The sequence below is a fragment of the Tachyglossus aculeatus genome, chromosome 1 (genome assembly GCF_015852505.1).
Source record: "Tachyglossus aculeatus isolate mTacAcu1 chromosome 1, mTacAcu1.pri, whole genome shotgun sequence".
Classification (NCBI taxonomy): domain Eukaryota; kingdom Metazoa; phylum Chordata; class Mammalia; order Monotremata; family Tachyglossidae; genus Tachyglossus; species Tachyglossus aculeatus.
In genome coordinates this window covers 71,023,956-71,044,593 of record NC_052066.1, presented here as the reverse complement: position 1 = coordinate 71,044,593, position 20,638 = coordinate 71,023,956, and the positions used below count along the sequence as shown (strand labels likewise).

The 20,638-nt window shown below is 48.2% G+C and overlaps 2 protein-coding genes across 6 annotated transcripts in view; one reads left to right on the top strand and one right to left on the bottom strand.

The window, feature by feature from the left end:
* Nucleotides 1–8,648, bottom strand: part of IQCG (IQ motif containing G) — a 54,391-nt gene extending 45,743 nt beyond the window's left edge. For 3 of the 5 annotated variants that reach the window (XM_038750361.1, XM_038750398.1, XM_038750388.1), the window contains exon 1: nt 8,313–8,368. The gene's annotated coding sequence lies outside the window, so the exon portion shown is untranslated. Of the gene's footprint in view, nt 1–8,312; nt 8,379–8,523 lie in introns of those variants that run through there. The other 2 variants (XM_038750371.1, XM_038750379.1) reach the window with 2 other exon arrangements.
* Nucleotides 8,649–8,650: 2 nt separating this feature from the next.
* On the top strand, nt 8,651–20,213 carry RPL35A (ribosomal protein L35a). The gene is made up of 5 exons (XM_038750411.1): nt 8,651–8,700; nt 13,225–13,267; nt 13,691–13,843; nt 19,758–19,902; nt 20,145–20,213. Exons 2-5 carry the CDS (start codon nt 13,257–13,259, stop codon nt 20,166–20,168), a joined length of 333 nt encoding a protein of 110 aa, XP_038606339.1. The 5' UTR covers nt 8,651–8,700; nt 13,225–13,256; the 3' UTR covers nt 20,169–20,213.
* Nucleotides 20,214–20,638: the final 425 nt, after the last annotated feature.

The window sequence follows — 20,638 nt, the reverse complement described above, 5'->3', positions numbered from 1 at the left end:
AATGGGAATTAAAAGTGTGAGCCCCACGTGGGACAGCCTGATTACACGCTATCGCCCCATAGTAAGCGCTTAACAAATACCATAATTATTATTATTATTATTAAAAGGCAGTCTTGCAATCAGAGGCAAGGGCCGGAGGAGTGCTGATACTGTGATGGTTTCAGCCATCCTTGCGCAAAAATAAAATGGGACCATTCTAGAGCTGATTGTCTAAAATTCCTCTAGATTGTCCACTCCTTGTGGGCAGGTAGAGTGTCTCTATTGCATTGTACTTTCCCAAATGCTTAGTACAGTGCTTTGCACACAGTAAGTACCCCCAAAATACCACTGATTGATTAACCATCTGTCCCAAGGTGACCCTGGGCTATCGACCATCTCAAGGTCAAGTGCTGTCTTAATAATAATAATAATGATGGCATTTATTAAGCGCCTACTATGTGCACAGCACTGTTCTAAGCACTGGGGGGGAATACAAGATGATCAGGTTGTCCCACGTGGGGCTCACAGTCTTCACCCCCATTTTACAGATGAGGGAACTGAGGCCCAGAGAAGTGAAGTCTCCTTCTCGCCCCCCAATGTCGCTTTCGCACTATCCCTCCTCCCCCTTCCCTTTCCTTCCCCTCCTTTGAAGCCCACATTATTCGCCTCTACCACCCCCTCCAGATTCTTGTAGCCGTCATCTACCGCCCTCCGGGCCCCACTTCCAACTTCTTTAACGACTTTGACCCCTTCCTCACATTCCTTCTCTCCTTCTCCATGCCCACTCTGATCCTCGGAGACTTCAATATCCACATGGATATCCCTAACGACTCCTCTGCCGCCCGCCTTCTATCTCTCCTTGACGCTGCCAACCTCTTCCTCCACCCCACCTCACCCACTCACCAACTTGGTCATACCCTCGACCTCATCATCTCCTACCGCTGCACTGTGTCCACCCTCACCAACTCTGTGATCCCTCTCTCTGATCATAATCTTCTCACCTGCCTCCTCACTCACACTCCTTTCCCCTGTAAATCCGTATTACTCCCTCACAGAGATCTCCGCTCTCTGGACCCCACCCATCTTTCGGAACGCCTCACACCCCACCTCGCCGCCCTCTCCTCTCTACCCAGTCTTGATGATCAGATTACTGCTCTCAACTCTACCCTTTCTACTCAGCTAGACTCGCTCGCTCCCCTTTCCCTTCGCCGCTCTCGCACCACTAACCCACAGCCCTGGATCACTGCCACTGTCCGCCTCCTTCGCTCTTATGCTCGAGCTGCCGAACGCTGCTGGCGAAAGTCTAAACACCATGCCAACCTCGTTCACTTCAAGTTTATCCTTTCCTGCCTTAACTCAGCCCTCTCTTCTGCCAGACAAAACTATTTCTCCTCCCTTATTGACACCCATGCCCATCACCCCCCGCCAGCTCTTCCGTACATTCAACTCCCTTCTCAGGCCCCCGGTTCCTCCCCCTCCTCCTTCCCTCACCCCCAACGATCTGGCCTCCTACTTCATTAACAAAATTAAATCCATCAGGTCCGACCTCCCCAAAGTCTCTTCCCCCCTTTCTCCAACCCCCCGGCTCTCAACATTCTCTGCTACTCTCCCATCCTTCCCAGTGGTATCCTCAGAGGAACTCTCCTCCCTCCTCTCAAGTGCTACTCCGGCCACCTGTGCTTCTGACCCCATTCCCTCTCATCTTATGAAATCTCTCGCTCCATCCCTTCTCCCCTCCTTAACTTCCATCTTCAACCGCTCACTCTCCACTGGTTCCTTCCCCTCTGCCTTCAAACATGCCCATGTCTCTCCCATCCTAAAAAAACCCTCTCTTGACCCCACCTCACCTTCTAGTTATCGTCCCATATCCCTCCTACCATTCCTTTCCAAACTCCTTGAACGAGTTGTCTACACGCGCTGCCTAGAATTCCTCAACAACAACTCTCTCCTCGACCCCCTCCAGTCTGGCTTCCGTCCCCTTCATTCCACGGAAACTGCGCTCTCAAAGGTCACCAATGACCTCCTGCTTGCCAAATCCAACGGCTCATACTCTGTCCTAATCCTCCTCGACCTCTCAGCTGCCTTTGACACTGTGGACCACCCCCTTCTCCTCAACACGTTATCTGACCTTGGCTTCACAGACTCCGTCCTCTCCTGGTTCTCCTCTTATCTCTCCGGTCGTTCTTTCTCAGTCTCTTTTGCAGGCTCCTCCTCCCCCTCCCATCCTCTTACTGTGGGAGTTCCCCAAGGTTCAGTGCTTGGTCCCCTTCTGTTCTCAATCTACACTCACTCCCTTGGTGACCTCATTCGCTCCCACGGCTTCAACTATCACCTCTACGCTGATGACACCCAGATCTACATCTCTGCCCCTGCTCTCTCCCCCTCCCTCCAGGCTCGCATCTCCTCCTGCCTTCAGGACATCTCCATCTGGATGTCCGCCCGCCACCTAAAGCTCAACATGTCGAAGACTGAGCTCCTTGTCTTCCCTCCCAAACCTTGTCCTCTCCCTGACTTTCCCATCTCTGTTGACGGCACTACCATCCTTCCCGTCTCACAAGCCCGCAACCTTGGTGTCATCCTCGACTCCGCTCTCTCATTCACCCCTCACATCCAAGCCGTCACCAAAACCTGCCGGTCTCAGCTCCGCAACATTGCCAAGATCCGCCCTTTCCTCTCCATCCAAACCGCTACCCTGCTAATTCAAGCTCTCATCCTATCCCGTCTGGACTACTGCACTAGCCTTCTCTCTGATCTCCCATCCTCGTGTCTCTCTCCACTTCAATCCATACTTCATGCTGCTGCCCGGATTATCTTTGTCCAGAAACGCTCTGGACATATCACTCCCCTCCTCAAAAACCTCCAATGGCTACCGATCAATCTGCGCATCAGGCAGAAACTCCTCACCCTGGGCTTCAAGGCTCTCCATCACCTCGCCCCCTCCTACCTCACCTCCCTTCTCTCCTTCTACTGCCCAGCCCGCACCCTCCGCTCCTCCACCACTAATCTCCTCACTGTACCTCGCTCTCGCCTGTCCCGCCATCGACCCCCAGCCCACGTCATCCCCCGGGCCTGGAATGCCCTCCCTCTGCCCATCCGCCAAGCTAGCTCTCTTCCTCCCTTCAAGGCCCTGCTGAGAGCTCACCTCCTCCAGGAGGCCTTCCCAGATTGAGCCCCTTCTTTCCTCTCCCCCTCGTCCCCCTCTCCATCCCCCCGCCTTACCGCCTTCCCCTCCCCACAGCACCTGTATATATGTATATATGGTTGTACATATTTATTACTCTGTTTATTTATTTATTTATTTATTTTACTTGTACATTTCTATCCTACTTATTTTATTTTGTTGGTATGTTTGGTTCTGTTCTCTGTCTCCCCCTTTTAGACTGTGAGCCCACTATCGGGTAGGGACTGTCTCTATGTGATGCCAATTTGTACTTCCCAAGCGCTTAGTACAGTGCTCTGCACATAGTAAGCGCTCAATAAATACGATTGATTGATTGATTGATTGAAGTGACTTGCCCGAAGTCACACAGCGGACAAGTGGCAGAGCCGGGATTCGAACCCATGACCTCTGACTCCAAAGCCCGGACTCTTTTCACTGAGCCACGCTGCTTCTCTTGTGGCCGCCTGAGCCAGCAGGCGGAACTCGGAAGTGAGGGTGGGATACCGCCCCGACAACCAAAACCGCTAGATTGACGGCCCAAGCCGGGAATACAGAAGGTGTCCCTCGCCCCCGTGCCAATCCAATTAGGGATGGAGGAGGGGGGAGGGCAGAGATTGGATAAACTGAGGCCGGAAGCTGGAATGGCCTAGGATTACAGGTGATAAATACCTGTGGCCTCTGGCCCTCGGTGCAGAGGACCTAGACTTGAAGCAGACGGCTGCAGGGCGCCTCTGTCCAGAGCGTGAGAAGCCCTAGGATGGATGGGGGAGACGTGGACCGTCCCTATATGTTGCCAACTTGTACTTCCCAAGCGCTCAGTACAGTGCTCTGCACACAGTAAGCGCTCAATAAATACGACTGAATGAATGAATGAATGGTCCCGTCCCGCTGGACGCTCGTGGGGCTGTATATATGTTTGTACATATTTATTACTCTATTTATTTATTTATTTATTTTATTTGCACATATCTATTCTATTTATTTTATTTTGTTAGTATGTTTGGTTTTGTTCTCTGTCTCCCCCTTTTAGACTGTGAGCCCACTGTTGGGTAGGGACTGTCTCTATAGGTTGCCAATTTGGACTTCCCAAGCGCTTAGTACAGTGCTCTGCACATAGTAAGCGCTCAATAAATATGAGTGATGATGATGGACGCCAGTCGCTTCACCTGGGGTCCGGAACCAATGAATGGTTTCTTCCCATTTGGGAAAATCCCCGTGGGTGGGAGCTTGGGGCTTCCCCGTGGGTGTGTAACTCCAGTAGATTCCTCATTAGTGGGAAGGAAGCAGCGTGGCTCAGTGGAAAGAGCCCGGGCTTTGGAGTCAGAGGTCATGGGTTCAAATCCCGGCTCCGTCAGCTGTGTGACTTTGGGCAGGTCACTTAGAACAGTGCTTGGCACGTGGTAAGCGCTTAACAAACACCGTAATTATTATTATTATATCCCCACATGGGACAACCTGATTACCTCCTATCTACCTCAACCTTTAGAACAGAGCTTGGCACATAGTAAGCGCTTAACAAATGCTATTATTATTACAGAAGCAGCGTGGCTTAGTGGATAGAGCCAGGGTTTGGGAGTCAGAGGTTGTGGGTTCTAATCCTGTTCTGCCACCTGTCACCTGTGTGACTTTGGGCAAGTCACTTAACTTCTCTGTACCTCGTGTTACCTCATCTGTAACATGGGGATGAAGACTGTGAGCCTCACGTGGGACAAACTGATTACCTTGAGTCCACCCCAGCACTTAGAACTTGGCACATAGTAAACGCTTAACAAATGTCATCATCATTATCCAGCGCTTAGGACAGTGCTTGGCACATAGTAAGCGCTTAACAAATAGCATCATCATTATCCAGTGCTTAGGACAGTGCTTAGCAAATAGTAAGTGCTTAACAAATGCCATCACTATTCTCTATATGTTGCCGACTTGTACTTCCCAAGCGCTCGGTACAGTGCTCTGCACACAATAAGCACTCAATAAATACGACTGACTGAATGAATGAATTATTACTAGTAAGCGCTTAACAAATATCATCATCATTATCCAGCGCTTAGAACAGTGCTTGGCACATAGTAAGCGCTTAACAAATGCCATCATTATTATTAGTAGTAGTAAGCGCTTAACATATGCCATCATTATTATTATTAGAAGTAAGCACTTAACAAATATCATCATTATCCAGCGCTTAGAACAGTGCTTGGTACACAGTAAGTGCTTAACAAATGCCATCATTATTATTTGTAGTAGTAAGCACTTAACGAATATCATCATTACCCATCGCTTAGAACAGTGCTCGGCACATAGTAAGCGCTTAACAAATGCCATCATTATTATTATTAGCAGTAAGCGCTTAACAAATATCATCATTATCCAGCGCTTAGAAGAGTGCTCGGCACATAGTAAGCACTTAACAAATGCCATCGTTAGTATTATTAGTAGTAGTAAGCACTTAACAAATATCATCATCATTATCCAGCGCTTAGAAGAGTGCTCAGCACATAGTAAGCGCTTAACAAATGCCATCATTAGTATTATTAGTAGTAGTAAGCGCTTAACAAATATCATCATCATTATCCAGTGCTTAGAACAGTGCTCAGTACATACTAAGCGCTTAACAAATGCCATCAATATTAGTAGTAGTAGTAGTAAGTGCTTAACAAGCGCTGAGAAGCAGCGTGGCTCAGTGGAAAGAGCCCGGGCTTTGGAGTCCGATGTCATGGGTTCAAATCCCGGCTCCACCCCTTGTCAGCTGTGTGACTTTGGGCAAGTCACTTCACTTCTCTGGGCCTCAGTTACCTCATCTGTAAAATGGGGATTAAGTCTGTGAGCCCCACGTGGGACAACTTGATTACTGTGTATCTACCCCAGCTCTTAGAACAGTCCTTTGCACATAGTAAGCGCTTAATAAATGCCATCATTAGTATTATTATTAACAAATATCATCATAATTATCCAGTGTTTAGAACAGTACTTGGCACATAGTAAGCGCTTAACAAATGCCATCATTAGTATTATTAGCAGTAAGCGCTTAAAAAATATCATTATCCAGTGCTTACAACAGTTCTCGGCACATAGTAAGCACTTAACAAATGCCATCATTAGTATTATTAGTAGTAGTAAGCGCTTAACAAATATCATCATCATTATCCATTGCTTAGAACAGTGCTCGGCACATAGTAAGCGCTTAACAAATGCCATCATTATTATTAGTAGTAGTAGTGGTAAGTGCTTAACAAATATCATCATCATTATCCAGCGCTTAGAACAGTGCTCGGCACATAGTAAGCGCTTAACAAATGCCATCATTATTATTATTAGTAGTAGTAAGCGCTTAACAAATATCATCGTCATCCAGCGCTTAGAACAGTGCTCGGCACATAGTAAGCACTTAACAAATACCATCATTAGTCTTATTAGCAGTAAGCGCTTAACAAATAGCATCATCATTATCCAGCGCTTAGAACAGTGCTTGGCACATGGTAAGCGCTTAACAAGTGCCATCATTATTATTATTAGTAGTAGTAAGCGCTTAAAAAATATCATCATCATTATCCAGCGCTTAGAACAGTGCTCGGCGCATAGTAAGCGCTTAACAAATGCCATAATTATTATTAGTAGTAGTAAGCGCTCAGTAGGAAAGAGTCCGGGCTTTGGAGTCAGAGGTCATGGGTTCAAATCCCGGCTCCACCAATTGTCAGCTGTGTGACTTTGGGCAAGTCACTTCACTTCTCCGGGCCTCAGTTCCCTCATCTGTAAAATGGGGATTAAATCTGTGAGCCCCACGAGGGACAACCTGATCACCTTGTAACCTCCCCAGCGCTTAGAACAGTGCTTTGCACATAGTAAGCGCTTAATAAATGCCATCATTATTATTTTTTATTATTTATCCAGTCGTATTTACCGAGCGCTTACTGTGTACAGAGCACTGGACTAAGCGATCATCGTTATCCAGCGCTTAGAACAGTGCTCGGCACATAGTAAGCGCTTAACAAATACCATCATTAGTATTATTAGCAGTAAGCGCTTAACAAATAGCATCATCATTACCCAGCGCTTGGAACAGTGCTCGGCACATAGTAAGCGCTTAACAAATGCCATTATTATTATTAGTAGTAGTAGTAGTAAGCGCTTAACAAATAGCATCATCATTATCCAGCGCTTAGAACAGTGCTCGGCACATAGTAAGCGCTTAACAAATATCCTCATCATTATCCAGCGCTTAGAACAGTGCTCGGCACATAGTAAGCGCTTAACAAATGCCATCATTATTATTAGTGGTAGTAGTAAGCGCTTAACAAATATCATCATCATTATCCAGCGCTCAGAACAGTGCTCGGCACATAGTAAGCACTTAACAAATACCATCATTAGTATTATTAGCAGTAAGCGCTTAACAAATAGCATCACCATTATCCAGCGCTTAGAAGAGTGCTTGGCACATAGTAAGCGCTTAACAAATACCATCATTAGTATTATTAGCAGTAAGCGCTTAACAAATAGCATCACCATTATCCAGCGCTTAGAAGAGTGCTTGGCACATAGTAAGCGCTTAACAAATACCATCATTAGTATTATTAGCAGTAAGCGCTTAACAAATAGCATCATCATTATCCAGCGCTTAGAACAGTGCTTGGCACATAGTAAGCGCTTAACAAATGCCATTATTATTATTATTAGTAGTAGTAGTAGTAGTAAGAGCTTAACAAATATCATCATAGAGCCCGGGCTTTGGAGTCAGAGGTCATGGGTTCGAATCCCGCCTCCGCCACATGTCTGCCGTGTGACCTTGGGCAAGTCACTTAACTTCTCTGAGCCTCAGTGACCTCCTCTGTAAAATGGGGATGAAGACTGTGAGCCCCCCGTGGGACAACCTGATCACTTCGTATCCCCCCAAGCGCTTAGAACAGTGCTTTGCACATAGTAAGCGCTTAACAAATGCCAACATTATTATTATTATTAGCATTCATTCATTCATTCAGTCGTATTTACTGAGCGCTCACTGTGTACAGAGCACTGGACTAAGCGATCATCGTTATCCAGCGCTTAGAACAGTGCTCGGCACATAGTAAGCGCTTAACAAATGCCATCATCATCATTATCATCATTATCATCATTATTATTATTGTTATAAGTCCTCAAAAACCCAATTGATCGCTTGATTAATCGATTAACCGACCTCCCCGGCCCAAGGAGCGCGCTTAGCACGAAGCGACGGTTACCCGGCCAACCGGTTCCCATGGCAACACCGGCCTCCAGCGGGGTCCTCTTGGCCCCGCCCCCCTGCTGTCCCGCGCTCTGCCTTTCCCCCCTTCGCCTCACCCGAGGCGGGGCTCGGGGCGGAACAGAGCGGAAGTCGGAAAGAGGAACCTTATAAAGTGACGTTTTACCTCAGGAAAGTCGTTAATCGTCGCGACCGTCGTTAATGGCGGCGACTCAGGCGATCGCCGCGGCCACCTAAGCGTCGGGCGGGGTCCTAGAGAGGGGCGAGGGAGAAGGGCATATCCCAGAATGCCCCGCGGCCGGCCCCTTTTTCCTTCTCTTCCACCATCTTGGATCCTGGTGTGGTGAGTGGCGGGGGGCCCCGCGTCTTTTCGGCCCGAATATCGGGGGCGGTGCCCGCCTCAGAGGCCCCAGAGTGGGGCCAGGCGACGCGGCCGCCTCTTCGGCGCCGAGGCCCGTCCGTCCCGGCCGCCAGGGTGGACGGATGGCGGAGATATCGGGTGGATGGAGGGAGGCCCCCGGCCCGCCGGATCCCTGAGGCCAGTTGGGGGGGGGGGCGGATGTGGGGAAGTGGGGCAGCCGAGGCTGGTCGTGGCCGAAGGCCAGATGGGGGCCAAGAATAGCAATAATAATAATAATAATAATAATAAATTTATTAAGCACTTACTATGTGCCAAGCACTGTACAAGGTGATCAGGTTGTCCCACGGGGGGCTCCCAGTCTTCATCCCCATTTTATAGATGAGGTAAGGAGACACACTGAATAATAATAATAATAGTGGTATTTGTTAAGCGCTTACTCTGTGCAAAGCACTGTTATAAGCGCTGGGGAGGTTACAAGGTGATCGGGTTGACCCACGGGGGGCTCACAATCTTCATCCCCATTTTCCTGATAAGGAACTGAGGCCCAGTGAATAATAATAATGATGGCGTTTATTAAGCGCTTACTATGTGCAAAGCACTGTTCTAAGCGCTGGGGAGGTTACGAGGTGATCAGGTTGTCCCACTTGGGGCTCACAGTCTTAATCCCCATTTTGTAGGTGAGGTAACTGAGGCACAGGGATTAATAGTAATGGCAAGTATTAAGCGCTTACTCCGTGCAAAGCACTGTTCTAAGCGCTGGGGAGGTTACAAGGTGATCGGGTTGTCCCATTGGGGGCTCCCAGTCTTCATCCCCATTTTATAGATGAGGTAAGGAGGCACAGGGAATAATAATAGTAATGGCATGTGTTAAGCGCTTACTACGTGCAAAGCACTGTTCTGAGCGCTGGGGAGGTTACAAGGCGATCAGGTTGTCCCACGGGGGGCTCACAGTCTTCATCCCCATTTTACAGATGAGGGAACTGAGGTCCAGAGAATAATAATAATGATGGCATTTATTAAGCACTTATTATGTGCAAAGCACTGTTCTGAGCGCTGGGGAGGTTACAAGGTGATCAGGTTGTCCCCCATGGGGCTCACAGTCTGAATCCCCGTTTTCCAGATGAGGGAAGTGAGGCCCAGAGAATAATAATGATGGCATTTATTAAGCGTTCACTGTGTGCAAAGCACTGTTCTAAGCGCTGGGCAGGTTACAAGGTAATCAGGTTGTCCCACGGTGGGGGCGCACAGTCTTCATCCCCATTTTCCTGATAAGGAACTGAGGCCCAGAGAATAATAATAATGATGGCGTTTATTAAGCGCTTACTATGTGCAAAGCACCGTTCTAAGTGCTGGGGAGGTTACAAGGTGATCAAGTTGCCCCACGGGAGGGCCTACAATCTTCATCCCCGTTTTCCAGATGAGGGAAGTGAGGCCCAGAGAATAATAATGATGATGGCATTTATTAAGCGTTCACTGTGCACAAAGCAGTGTTCTAAGCGCTGAGGAGGTTACAAGGTAATCAGGTTGTCCCACGGTGGGGGGGGGGGGGCTCACAATCTTCATCCCCGTTTTCCAGATGAGGGAACTGAGGCCCAGAGAATAATGATAACGATGGCATTTATTAAGCGCTTACTATGTGCAAAGCACTGTTCTAAGCGCTGGGGAGGTTACAGGGTAATCAGGTTGTCCCACGGGGGTGCTCACAATCTTCATCCCCTTTTTCCAGATGAGGGAACTGAAGCCCAGAGAATAATAATAATGATGCCGTTTATTAAGCGCTTATTAGGTGCAAAGCACTGTTCTAATTGCTGGGGAGGTTCATTCATTCAGTGGTATTTACTGAGCGCTTACTGTGTGCAGAGCACTGTACTAAGCGCTTGGGAAGTACAAGTCAGAAACGTGTAGAGACGGTCCCTACCCAACAGTGGGCTCACAGTCTAGCTTACAAGGTGACTAAGCGTTGGGGAGGTTACAAGGAAATCAGGTTGTCCCACGGGGGGCTCACAATCTTCATCCCCATTTTCCAGATGAGGGAACTGAGGCCTAGAGAATAATGATAGCGATGGCATTTATTAAGCGTTTACTATGTGCAAAGCACTGTTCTAAGCGCTGGGGAGGTTACAGGGTGATCAGGTTGTCCCACGGGGGGCTCACAATCTTCATCCCCATTTTCCAAATGAGGGAACTGAGGCCCAGAGAATAATAATAATGAAGACATTTATTAAGTGCTTGCTACGTGCAAAGCACTGTTTTAAGCGCTGGGGAGGTTACAAGGTGATCAGGTTGTCCCACGGGGGGCTCACAGTCTTAATCCCCCTTTTACAGATGAGGTAACTGAGGCCCACAGAAGTGAAGTGACTTGCCCAAAGTCACACAGCTGACAAGCGGCGGAGCTGGGATTTCAACCCACGATCTCTGACTCCAATGCCCGAACTCTTTCCACTGAGCCACGCTGCTTCTCTAGTAATAATGTTGCTATTTGTTAAGCGCTTACTGTGTGCCCAGCATTGTTCTAAGCGCTGGGGGAGAGGCAAGCAGCGTGGCTCAATGGATAGAGCCCGGGCTTTGGAGTCAGAGGTCGTGGGTTCAAACCCCGGCTCCGCCAGTTGGCAGCTGTGTGACTTTGGGTGAGTCACTTAACTTCTCTGGGCCTCAGTTACCTCGTCTGTAAAATGGGGATGAAGACTGTGAGCCCCATGTGGGACAACCTGATTACCTTGTAACCTCCCCAGCGCTTAGAACAGGACTATGCACACAATAAGCGCTCAATAAATATGATTGAACGAATGAGTGCCAAGGGAATCCGGTTGTCCCAGGTGGGGCTCACAGTCTTCAGCCCCATTTTCCAGATGAGGTAACTGAGGCACAGAGAAGCTGAGTGACTCCCCCAAAGTCACCCAGCTGACAAATGGCAGAGGCGGAATTAGAACCCAAGACCTCTGACTCCCAAGCCCAGGCTCCTTCTACTGAAAGTGGAAGACTTCCAAGAAAGTGGGAGACAGGCCCCCCCCCGCCCCCATCTAGAGATGGCCAAGTCGCGAGGATCACATATGGACCGCCTCCCAGTCTCTACATCGTAATAATAATTAATAATAGTGGTATTTGTTCAGCGCTTACTATGTCCCTGGTAAGTGCTGTTTTACGAGGTCGTCATGTTGTCCCACGTGGGGTTCACAGGCTTCATCCCCATTTTAGTAATAATAATAATAATGATAGTATTTGTTAAGTGCTTATTATCTGCCCAGCACTGTTCTAAGCACTGGGGTAGATACGAGGTAATCAGGTTGTCCTACGTGGGACTCACAGGCTTCCTCCCCGTTTTATCGATGGGGGAACTGAGGCACGGAGAAGTGAAGTGACTCGCCCAAAGTCACACAGCTGACAAGTGGCGGATGAGGATTAGAACCCACGACCTCTGACTCCCCCAAGCCTGTGCATTTTCCATGAAGCCGCGCCGCTTCTCCCTCTTCAAGGCCGGGCCCCGTGCTCTTCCCTGGCGCGAAGCCTTTGCCACCCGCCACCGGCTTTGCCTTCTTGTGCCTCTGCCCCGATCCTTGATCCACCCGTGTTGTGACCTGAAAAGCAGCGTGGCCAAGCGGCAAGATCTTGGGAGTGGGTTTTAATCCCGGCTTCGCCACTTGTCTGCCGTGTGATCTTGGCCAAGTCACTTCACTTCTCTGGGCCTCAGTTCCCTCATCTGTAAAATGGGTATTAAGACAGTGAGCCCCATGTGGGACAACCTGATCACCTTGTAACCTCCCCAGCACTTAGAACAGTGCTTTGCACATAGTAAGCACTGAACAAATACCATTATTATTATTACTGTTAGGTTGTAGAGCCTGGGAGGCAGTCCATAGGAGATGCTCACGTCTTATCCGGTCTCTAGATGATGTGTCTGTCTCCTGCTTTCTTAGCGCCCATCTGCCTTTCGGTCATGACCTGCAATAGAGAAACAGTGTGGCTCAGTGGCAAGAGCCCGGGCTTTGGAGTCAGAGGTCATGGGTTCAAATCCTGGCTCCGCCGCTTGTCAGCTGTGTGGCTTTGGGCAAGTCACTTCACTTCTCTGGGCCTCAGTTACCTCATCTGTAAAATGGGAACGAAGACTGAGCCCGCTGTGGGACAACCTTGTCACCTTGTAACCTCCCCAGTGCTTAGAACAGTGCTTTGCACATAGCGCTTAATAAATGCCTTTAAAAAAAACCAAAAAAAAAAAACCAGTTGCCCCATTTGCCAACATATGCCAACAATGTCTTGCCGCAGCCTCCCTCGCAAGGGTCTTCAGAAATGTCTCACTTCTTCCCGGGGGCGCCCCGACAGTTTCTGCAGAATGTAGTTGCCAACACATGCTTTACTCTTCCTATTTTCCCCCATAACTGTATTTGCTGCACAGTCTCTGCCGGGTCGTCGCCCTTTTCTGTTGGTGCAGCTTCTGCCTCCAGGAAACACCTTCGCGTTTTAGTGTGTGGCCATCCACATTCGAATAAATTTCTGGTGTTTTGGTTTCAGGCCTCCCGGGAGCAGGATTTCAAGACAGTAAAATGTCTGGAAGGTATGGAAATAAAATTCATAATCTGTGTTAGCGGTTGGGTTGGGATAATAATAATAATAATGCATTTGTTAAGCGCTTACCATGTGCAAAGCACTGTTCTAAGCGCTGGGGATGTTAGAAGGTGATCAGGTTGTCCCAAGGGGGTCTCACAGTCTTAATCCCCATTTTCCATATGAGATAACTGAGGCATAGAGAAGTTAAGTGACTTGCCTAAAGTCACACAGCTGACAATTGGCGGAGCCAGGATTTGACTCCAAAGCCTGTGCTCTTTCCACTGAGCCCCGAAGGAAACCCAAGATGCGTTTGTAGGCCCCTTTTACGGAAGGTTGGAAATTGGAGTCATGTATTCGGGCGTCGGGGGGTGTCTTAGACTGAGATTTATATCAGCAGCGTGAATTGACATTAAGGCTTGTATTTTTTTAGACTGTGGTCCAAGGCCATTTTTGCAGGCTACAAACGTGGTCTCCGAAACCAGAGGGAGCACACTGCTCTTCTGAAAATTGAAGGTGTCTATGCTCGAGATGAAACTGAATTCTACTTAGGCAAGAGATGTGCCTATGTCTACAAAGCCAAGAAGTAAGTGCCTAAAAGTTACCTTCCCGTGCTCTTATGAGTTGTGTGTGTTCAGGCTTGCTTCTGAGAAGCTGGGGATACCTCTGACATGTAGTTAATGTGTGGGGCACTGTAACAAAAACAATAGTACTTTTCTCTCCCTCCCTTCATATCCACCAGACTACCACTCTCCCCATCTTCAAAGCCTTATGAAGGTAGCATCTCCTAGGAGGTCTTCCCCGATTAAGCTCTCTTTTCCCAGAGTCCCTCTCTCCTGTTTCCTTTGGACATTTGGGATTCACCCCATCCTCGGCCCCCACCGCCATCATCAATGTCGGTGAAGTTTGTAGTCTTATGTACAAGTCTGTAATTTCTCAGTGCTGATGTTCGTCTCTTCCTCTAGACTGTAAGCTTGTTGCGGATAGGGACTGTACCAACTTGGTTGTATTGTACTCTCCCAAGCACTTACTACAATGTCCTGCACACAGTAAGCGATCAGTAAATACCACTGATTGATTCTTTACTCTGGCAGGACCTAATGCTCAGATTCTAGTTCCTCTTGAAGGATATGATTTTGCTTATCTGACAGGACAGATCTCCATAGTGATGGTGGAGGTTAAGGGGGCTGTGGCACTCTTCCGGTGAACTTGAGCCCACCTGGTTGAGAGGTTCCTAGCCTCATCAATCAATCGTATTTATTGAGCTTTTACTATGTGCAGAGCACTGTACTAAGCGCTTGGGAAGTACAAATTGGCAACATATAGAGACAGTCCCTACCCAACAGTGGGCTCACAGTCTAAAAGACTCATGTTTGGAAGCACTTGCCAGGTGCTGGCGGGGAGGTGGAGGGGAGGCTCTTCACTTAGGTAGTTGGCCGCTTCGTGACGTGGTCTGAAGTTTTCTTACTGCTGAGGTGCTTTCCCCCCTCTGGACTCACAGATCATCAGACTCAATCTTCCTCTACCCTCCAGGAGCTCGCAGTCTGGTTGGATGGTAGGCAGGGAAGAAAGAAGTATGGTCAAAGAGATGTGGATTCTCAAGTAATAGGAGATGTCACACAAGTGCTACGTGTAATAATAATGGTGTTAAGTGCTTTCTGTGTACCAGCCACTGTTGGGTACAAGTTCATCAGGTTGGACACAGTCCCTGTTAATAATAATAATAATGATGACATTTGTTAAACGCTTACTATGTACAGAGCACTGTTGTAAGTACTGGGGAGATACAAAGTGATCAGGTTGTCGCACAGGGGGCTCACAGTTTTAATCCCCATTTAAGAAATGAGGGAACTGAGGCACAAAGACGTTAAGTGACTTGCCCAAAGTCACACAGCTGACAGTTGGCAGAGGTAGGATTTGAACCCATGACCTCCGACTCCAAAGCCCGTGCTCTTTCCACGGAGCCATGCTGCTGTTCCACATAGGGTTTGCAGTCCCAATCCCCATTTTACAGATGAGGCAACAGAGGCCCAGAGAAGTGAAGTGATTTGCCCAAGGTCACACAGCAGACAAGTGGCGGAGCCGGGGTTAGAACCAGTGACCTGACTCCCAGCCCCGTTCTCTATCCACTATGCTATCCTCTCATAGTCATCCAGTCATATTTATCGAGTGCAGAGTACTGTCCTAAACACTTGGGAGAGTACAATGCAGCAATAAACAGGCAGGTTCCCTGTCCACAACGAGCTTACAAGAGTCTAGAGCTAGGGAGACTGACAATACAAATAAATTACAGATACGTACAATAAGTGCTGGGACGGGATGGCGGGGGAAGAGCAGCGGGAGCAAGTCAGTGCAACGCAGGGGAGTGGGAGATGAGGGAAAGGTGGGGCTCCATCTGGGAACGCTAGAGAGTGAAGGGTGTCAGCTGGGTTGTGGAAGAGTGGTGAAGTGAGGTAGTAATAATAATGGCATTTATTAAGCGCTTACTATGTGCAAAGCACTGTTCTAAGCTCTGGGTAGGGGTAAAGATGGAGTGCTTTAAAGCCAGTGGTGAGTTTCTGTTTGATGTGGAGCTGGATGAGCAACCACTGGAGTTTTTGAGCAGTGGGGTGATGAGTTATGAACGTTTTTATAGAAAAATGATGTGGGCATCAGAGTGGAGTGTGGACTGGAGTGGGAACAGACAGAAGGCCGTTTGTACATATTTATTACTCTATTTTACTTGTTCATATCTATTCTATTTATTTTGTTAGTATGTTTGGTTTTGTTCTGTGTCTCCCCCTTAGACTGTGAGCCCCCTGTTGGGTAGGGACTGTCTCTGTATGTTGCCAACTTGTACTTCCCAGGTGCTTAGTACAGTGCTCTGCACACAGTAAGCGCTCAATAAATACGATTGATTGATTGATTGATGAAGTAATCCAGGGGGGTTAGGATGAGTGATTGTATGGGTGTGATTAACTCCTTTTTTATTAATGGCATTTGTTAAGTGCTTACTGTGTGCCAGGCGCTACTAAGCACTGGTGCGGGTATAAGCTGATCAGATTGGATATAGTCTGTCCCATGTGGGGCTCAGAGTTTGAATCCCCATTTTACAGGGGAGGTAACTGGGGCAGAGAAGTGAGTGACTTGCCCAGGGTCACACAAGCGGTAGAGCCAGGATTAGAACCCGAATCCCAGGCCCGTACTCTTTCCACTAGGCCATGCTGCTTCTCACTCAGTTTTGTGCCAGCTACACACTTGCTGAGGTGATGAGGGGGGTGTATCCTCGGGAGAAGAAAAAATTAGTCCGTGACCTCTTGAAGATGAGTGTTCAGAAGGACTTTAAAGATGGGTAAATTGGTGTTCTGGTGAATTTGGCTCAGGGGAAGGAACAGAAGATTGTGGGGGGGAGAGAGCAAGGCACAGGTTTGCTTGAGGCATATGAATAGTGAAAGCTGGGGTGGAGTAATAGAGCTGATGAGGAGCCTTAAAGTCAGGAGTGTGGGAAGGCATGTGCCCAATGGTTCAGAAAAATGGATCCAGGTAGCAGTGTGAAGAGAGGGGGGCCAATGAAAGCAGGCTAATGGTAAATTCAGGTAAAGATGCAGGCGCCCAAGGGGGTGGCTAGCAGGTCGCACATGGGGCTCACAGTCTCAATAGAAGGGAGAACTGGTACTGAATCCCCATTTTCCAGATAAGGGAACTGAGGCACAGAGAAGTTGACTTGCCCAAGGTCATGCAGCAAGAATGGCTCCAGAAAACCCAACAGCTGTTTGAGTGGTGTATTCAGGAATTGGGGTACAGAGGGGCTGCAAGTGTCTTTACACACGTAGTCCCCTTTTAAAACCGCTGTTCACCTCCCCTTTTACAGTTCTGTTGGTTTTGTTTGTCCTCTTGAATAAAACAAAAGAGCCCCATTCCTCTAATGTGGAGGTGTCCTAACATTTCTTTAAAAGGTGATGAGCTCTGTATTTTGGCAGAACTGAGCGTCAAGCAAAGTAAATGCCTTCTACTTGTTCGTACTAAGCACCTAATTCAGCGCTCCAGTTGGGTGCTTTGATGCTCATAATGCTGAGAATGCCAAGTATCCCGGACTTTGTCCAGAGACAACCTCAACTCTCTTATCTTCCCAATCATTGTGTGGGCACGCACTTAAGAAATTTAAAGGAAATGTGGTGGTTTGGCCTTTAACACTGTGGACCACCCCCTTCTCCTCAGCACGCTATCCAACCTTGGCTTCACAGACTCTGTCCTCTCCTGGTTCTCCTCTTATCTCTCCAGCCGTTCATTCTCAGTCTCCTTTATGGGCTCCTCCTCCCCCTCTCATCCCCTTACTGTAGGGGTTCCTCAAGGGTCAGTTCTTGGTCCCCTTCTGTTCTCTATCTACACTCACTCCCTTGGTGACCTCATTCGCTCCTACGGCTTCAACTATCATCTCTACACTGATGACACCCAAATCTACATCTCCGCCCCTGCTCTCTCTCCCTCCCTTCAGGCTTGCATCTCATCCTGCCTTCAGGACATCTCCATCTGGATGTCTGCCCACCATCTAAAACTCAGTATGTCCAAGACTGAACTCCTTGTCTTCCCTCTCAAACCCTGCCCTCTCCGTGACTTTCCCGTCACTGTAGACGGCACTACCATCCTTCCCGTCTCACAAGCCCACAACCTTGGTGTCATCCTTGACTCTGCTCTCTCGTTCACCCCTCACATCCAATCTGTCACCAAAACCTACCGGTCTCATCTCCGCAACATCGCCAAGATCCACCCTTTCCTCTCCATCCAGACCGCTACCCTGCTGGAGCTCCGCTCCTCTGCCGCTAATCTCCTCACCGTTAGGCCTCGTTCTTGCCTGTCCCGCCATCGACCCCTGGCCCACGTCCTCCCCCTGGCCTGGAATGCCCTCCCTCTGCCCATCCACCAAGCTAGCTCTCTTCCTCCCTTCAAAGCCCTACTGAGTGCTCACCTCCTCCAGGAGGCCTTCCCAGGCTGAGCCCCTTTCTTCCTCTCCTCCCCCTCCCCCCGCCTTACTTCCTTCCCCTCCCCACAGCACCTATATATGTATGTATATATGTTTGTATGTATTTATTACTCTATTTTATTTGTACATGTTTATTCTATTTTATTTTGTTAATATATTTTGTTTTTTTGTCTGTCTCCCCCTTCTAGACTGTGAGCCCACTGTTGGGTAGGAACCATCTCTATATGTTGCCAACTTGTACTTTCCAAGTGCTTAGTTCAGTGCTCTGCACACAGTACTGCACTCAGTAAATACGATTGAAAGAATGGTTCAATCTCTCATCCTATCCCGACTGGATTACTGCATCAGCCTCCTCTCTGATCTCCCATCCTCCTGTCTCTCCAAATTTCAGTCTATACTTCACGCTGCTGCCCGGATCATCTTTGTGCAGAAACGCTCTGGGCATGTTTCTCCCCTCCTCAAAAATCTTCAGTGGTTACCAGTCAACCTACACATCAGGCAAAAACTCCTCACTCTCAACTTCAAGGCTGTCCATCACCTCGCCCCCTCCTACCGCACCTCCCTTCTCTCCTTCTATAGCCCAGCCCACACCCTCCGTTCCTCTGCCACTGCTAACCTCCTCACTGGGCCTCGTTCTCACCTGTCCCGCCGTCGACCCCCGGCCCACGTCCTCCCCCTGGCCTGGAATGCCCTCCCTCTGCACATCCACCAAGCTAGCTCTCTTCCTCCCTTCAAAGCCTTACTGAGAGCTCACCTCCTCTAGGAGGCCTTCCCACACTGAGCCCCCTCTTTCTTCTCCCCCTCCCCCCCCCGCCCTACCTCCTTCCCCTCCCCACAGTACCTGTATATATGTTTGTACAGAATTATTACTCTATTTCACTTGTCCATATTTACTATTCTATTTATTTTGTTAATGATGTGCATCTAGCTTTACGTCTATTTATTCTGATGACGGGACACCTGACCACATGTTTTGTTTTGTTGTCTGTCTCCCCCTTCTAGACTGTGAGCCCGTTGTGGGTAGGGACCGTCTCTATATGTTGCCAACTTGTACTTCCCAAGTGCTTAGTACAGTGCTCTGCACACAGTAAGCGCTCAATAAATACGATTGAATGAATGAATGAATGAATTTGGCAAGGGGAGGATTTCTGGGGCGTTAGGCGACAGCTTTGTCATGACTGGGAGAGACCAATGATGCATCCGGCTCAGGTATTCTTTGTCTGGTTTTGACATTGAGATGCCTAGAGGAAATGTCGATAGTTACCCTTCTTGGTGCTGAATTAATGGGTAAGGATGGAATGCCTATCAGTAAATACGATTGAATGAAGAAAGGTTTACTTTTTGGTTTTGATCCTACATGGTTTACTGGCTGCCCCATTCCCCCACCCCCGTTCTTCAGCATATTTTCATTCTTCAACGTCTCTCACCTGGTTAGGAATATGAGCAGGCTGAACAAAATGCTCTTTCTATTGCACCTCGAACAGTATTCCATCTATTACTACACTCACAGGGCCATTATTTTTTTTTTCCTCCGTATCAGCAATACAGTTACTCCTGGTGGCAAGCCCAATAGGACGCGAGTGATCTGGGGCAAGGTGACGCGGGCTCACGGCAACAGCGGCATGGTCCGTGCCAAGTTTCGCAGCAACCTGCCTGCCAAGGCTATTGGTCACAGAATTCGTGTGGTGAGTGTGGTCTTGCTTTCACACCTTTGAGCCAAACTTTAGTAGTGTGGGAAAGTTATCTGGGCCAATACTGTTTCGGCTTTAGAATGAGGTAGCATGTTCCTCTACCTTTTGAGCGATTGGGTGATTGGATTTAGTTGCTTAGCTGTCGGTTTTGTGTCCAGGATTGACTTGGGCATGTTTTAGAAGATGCCTCAACCCACAGATTGTTCCTTCTTAACTGGTATTTTTTTTTTCTCCAGATGCTGTATCCCTCAAGGATCTAGAGTTTTATTGAAAACTGCACTAATAAAATTCTGGAATTTGTTCTCTTTGTGTGTATGTATATGTATGTATATATATATTACTTTAACTCCCCATCCGAAAGCAAGGTGTGTGCCAGCGTGGAATTAACAAGCTCGTGGAAGTGGCAACAGTTGTAAGGGAAGGGTGATAAAACTTTGATTAATGGTCAGTTAGAGCTATAAAGGAAAAACTACCCCGCAAACTGGCAAAATGGGAAGGTTAAATGTCTGTTCTGATTTTCAGCAGTTTAAGGGAGGGACCGTTTTGGGATGGTTCACTCAAGGATGGGAAAGCAACTGATGTGCAGTACTCTCCACACAATAAATTCGATTGAATGAATGAACTGATGTACCTAGGGATCCTGGTGTAGGTGGGGCGGATGACGAATTGTTGAATCACCATTCCTCTGCTGTGGGTTGGGATCAATCAGTAGTCCTTTTTGAGCCTCTAC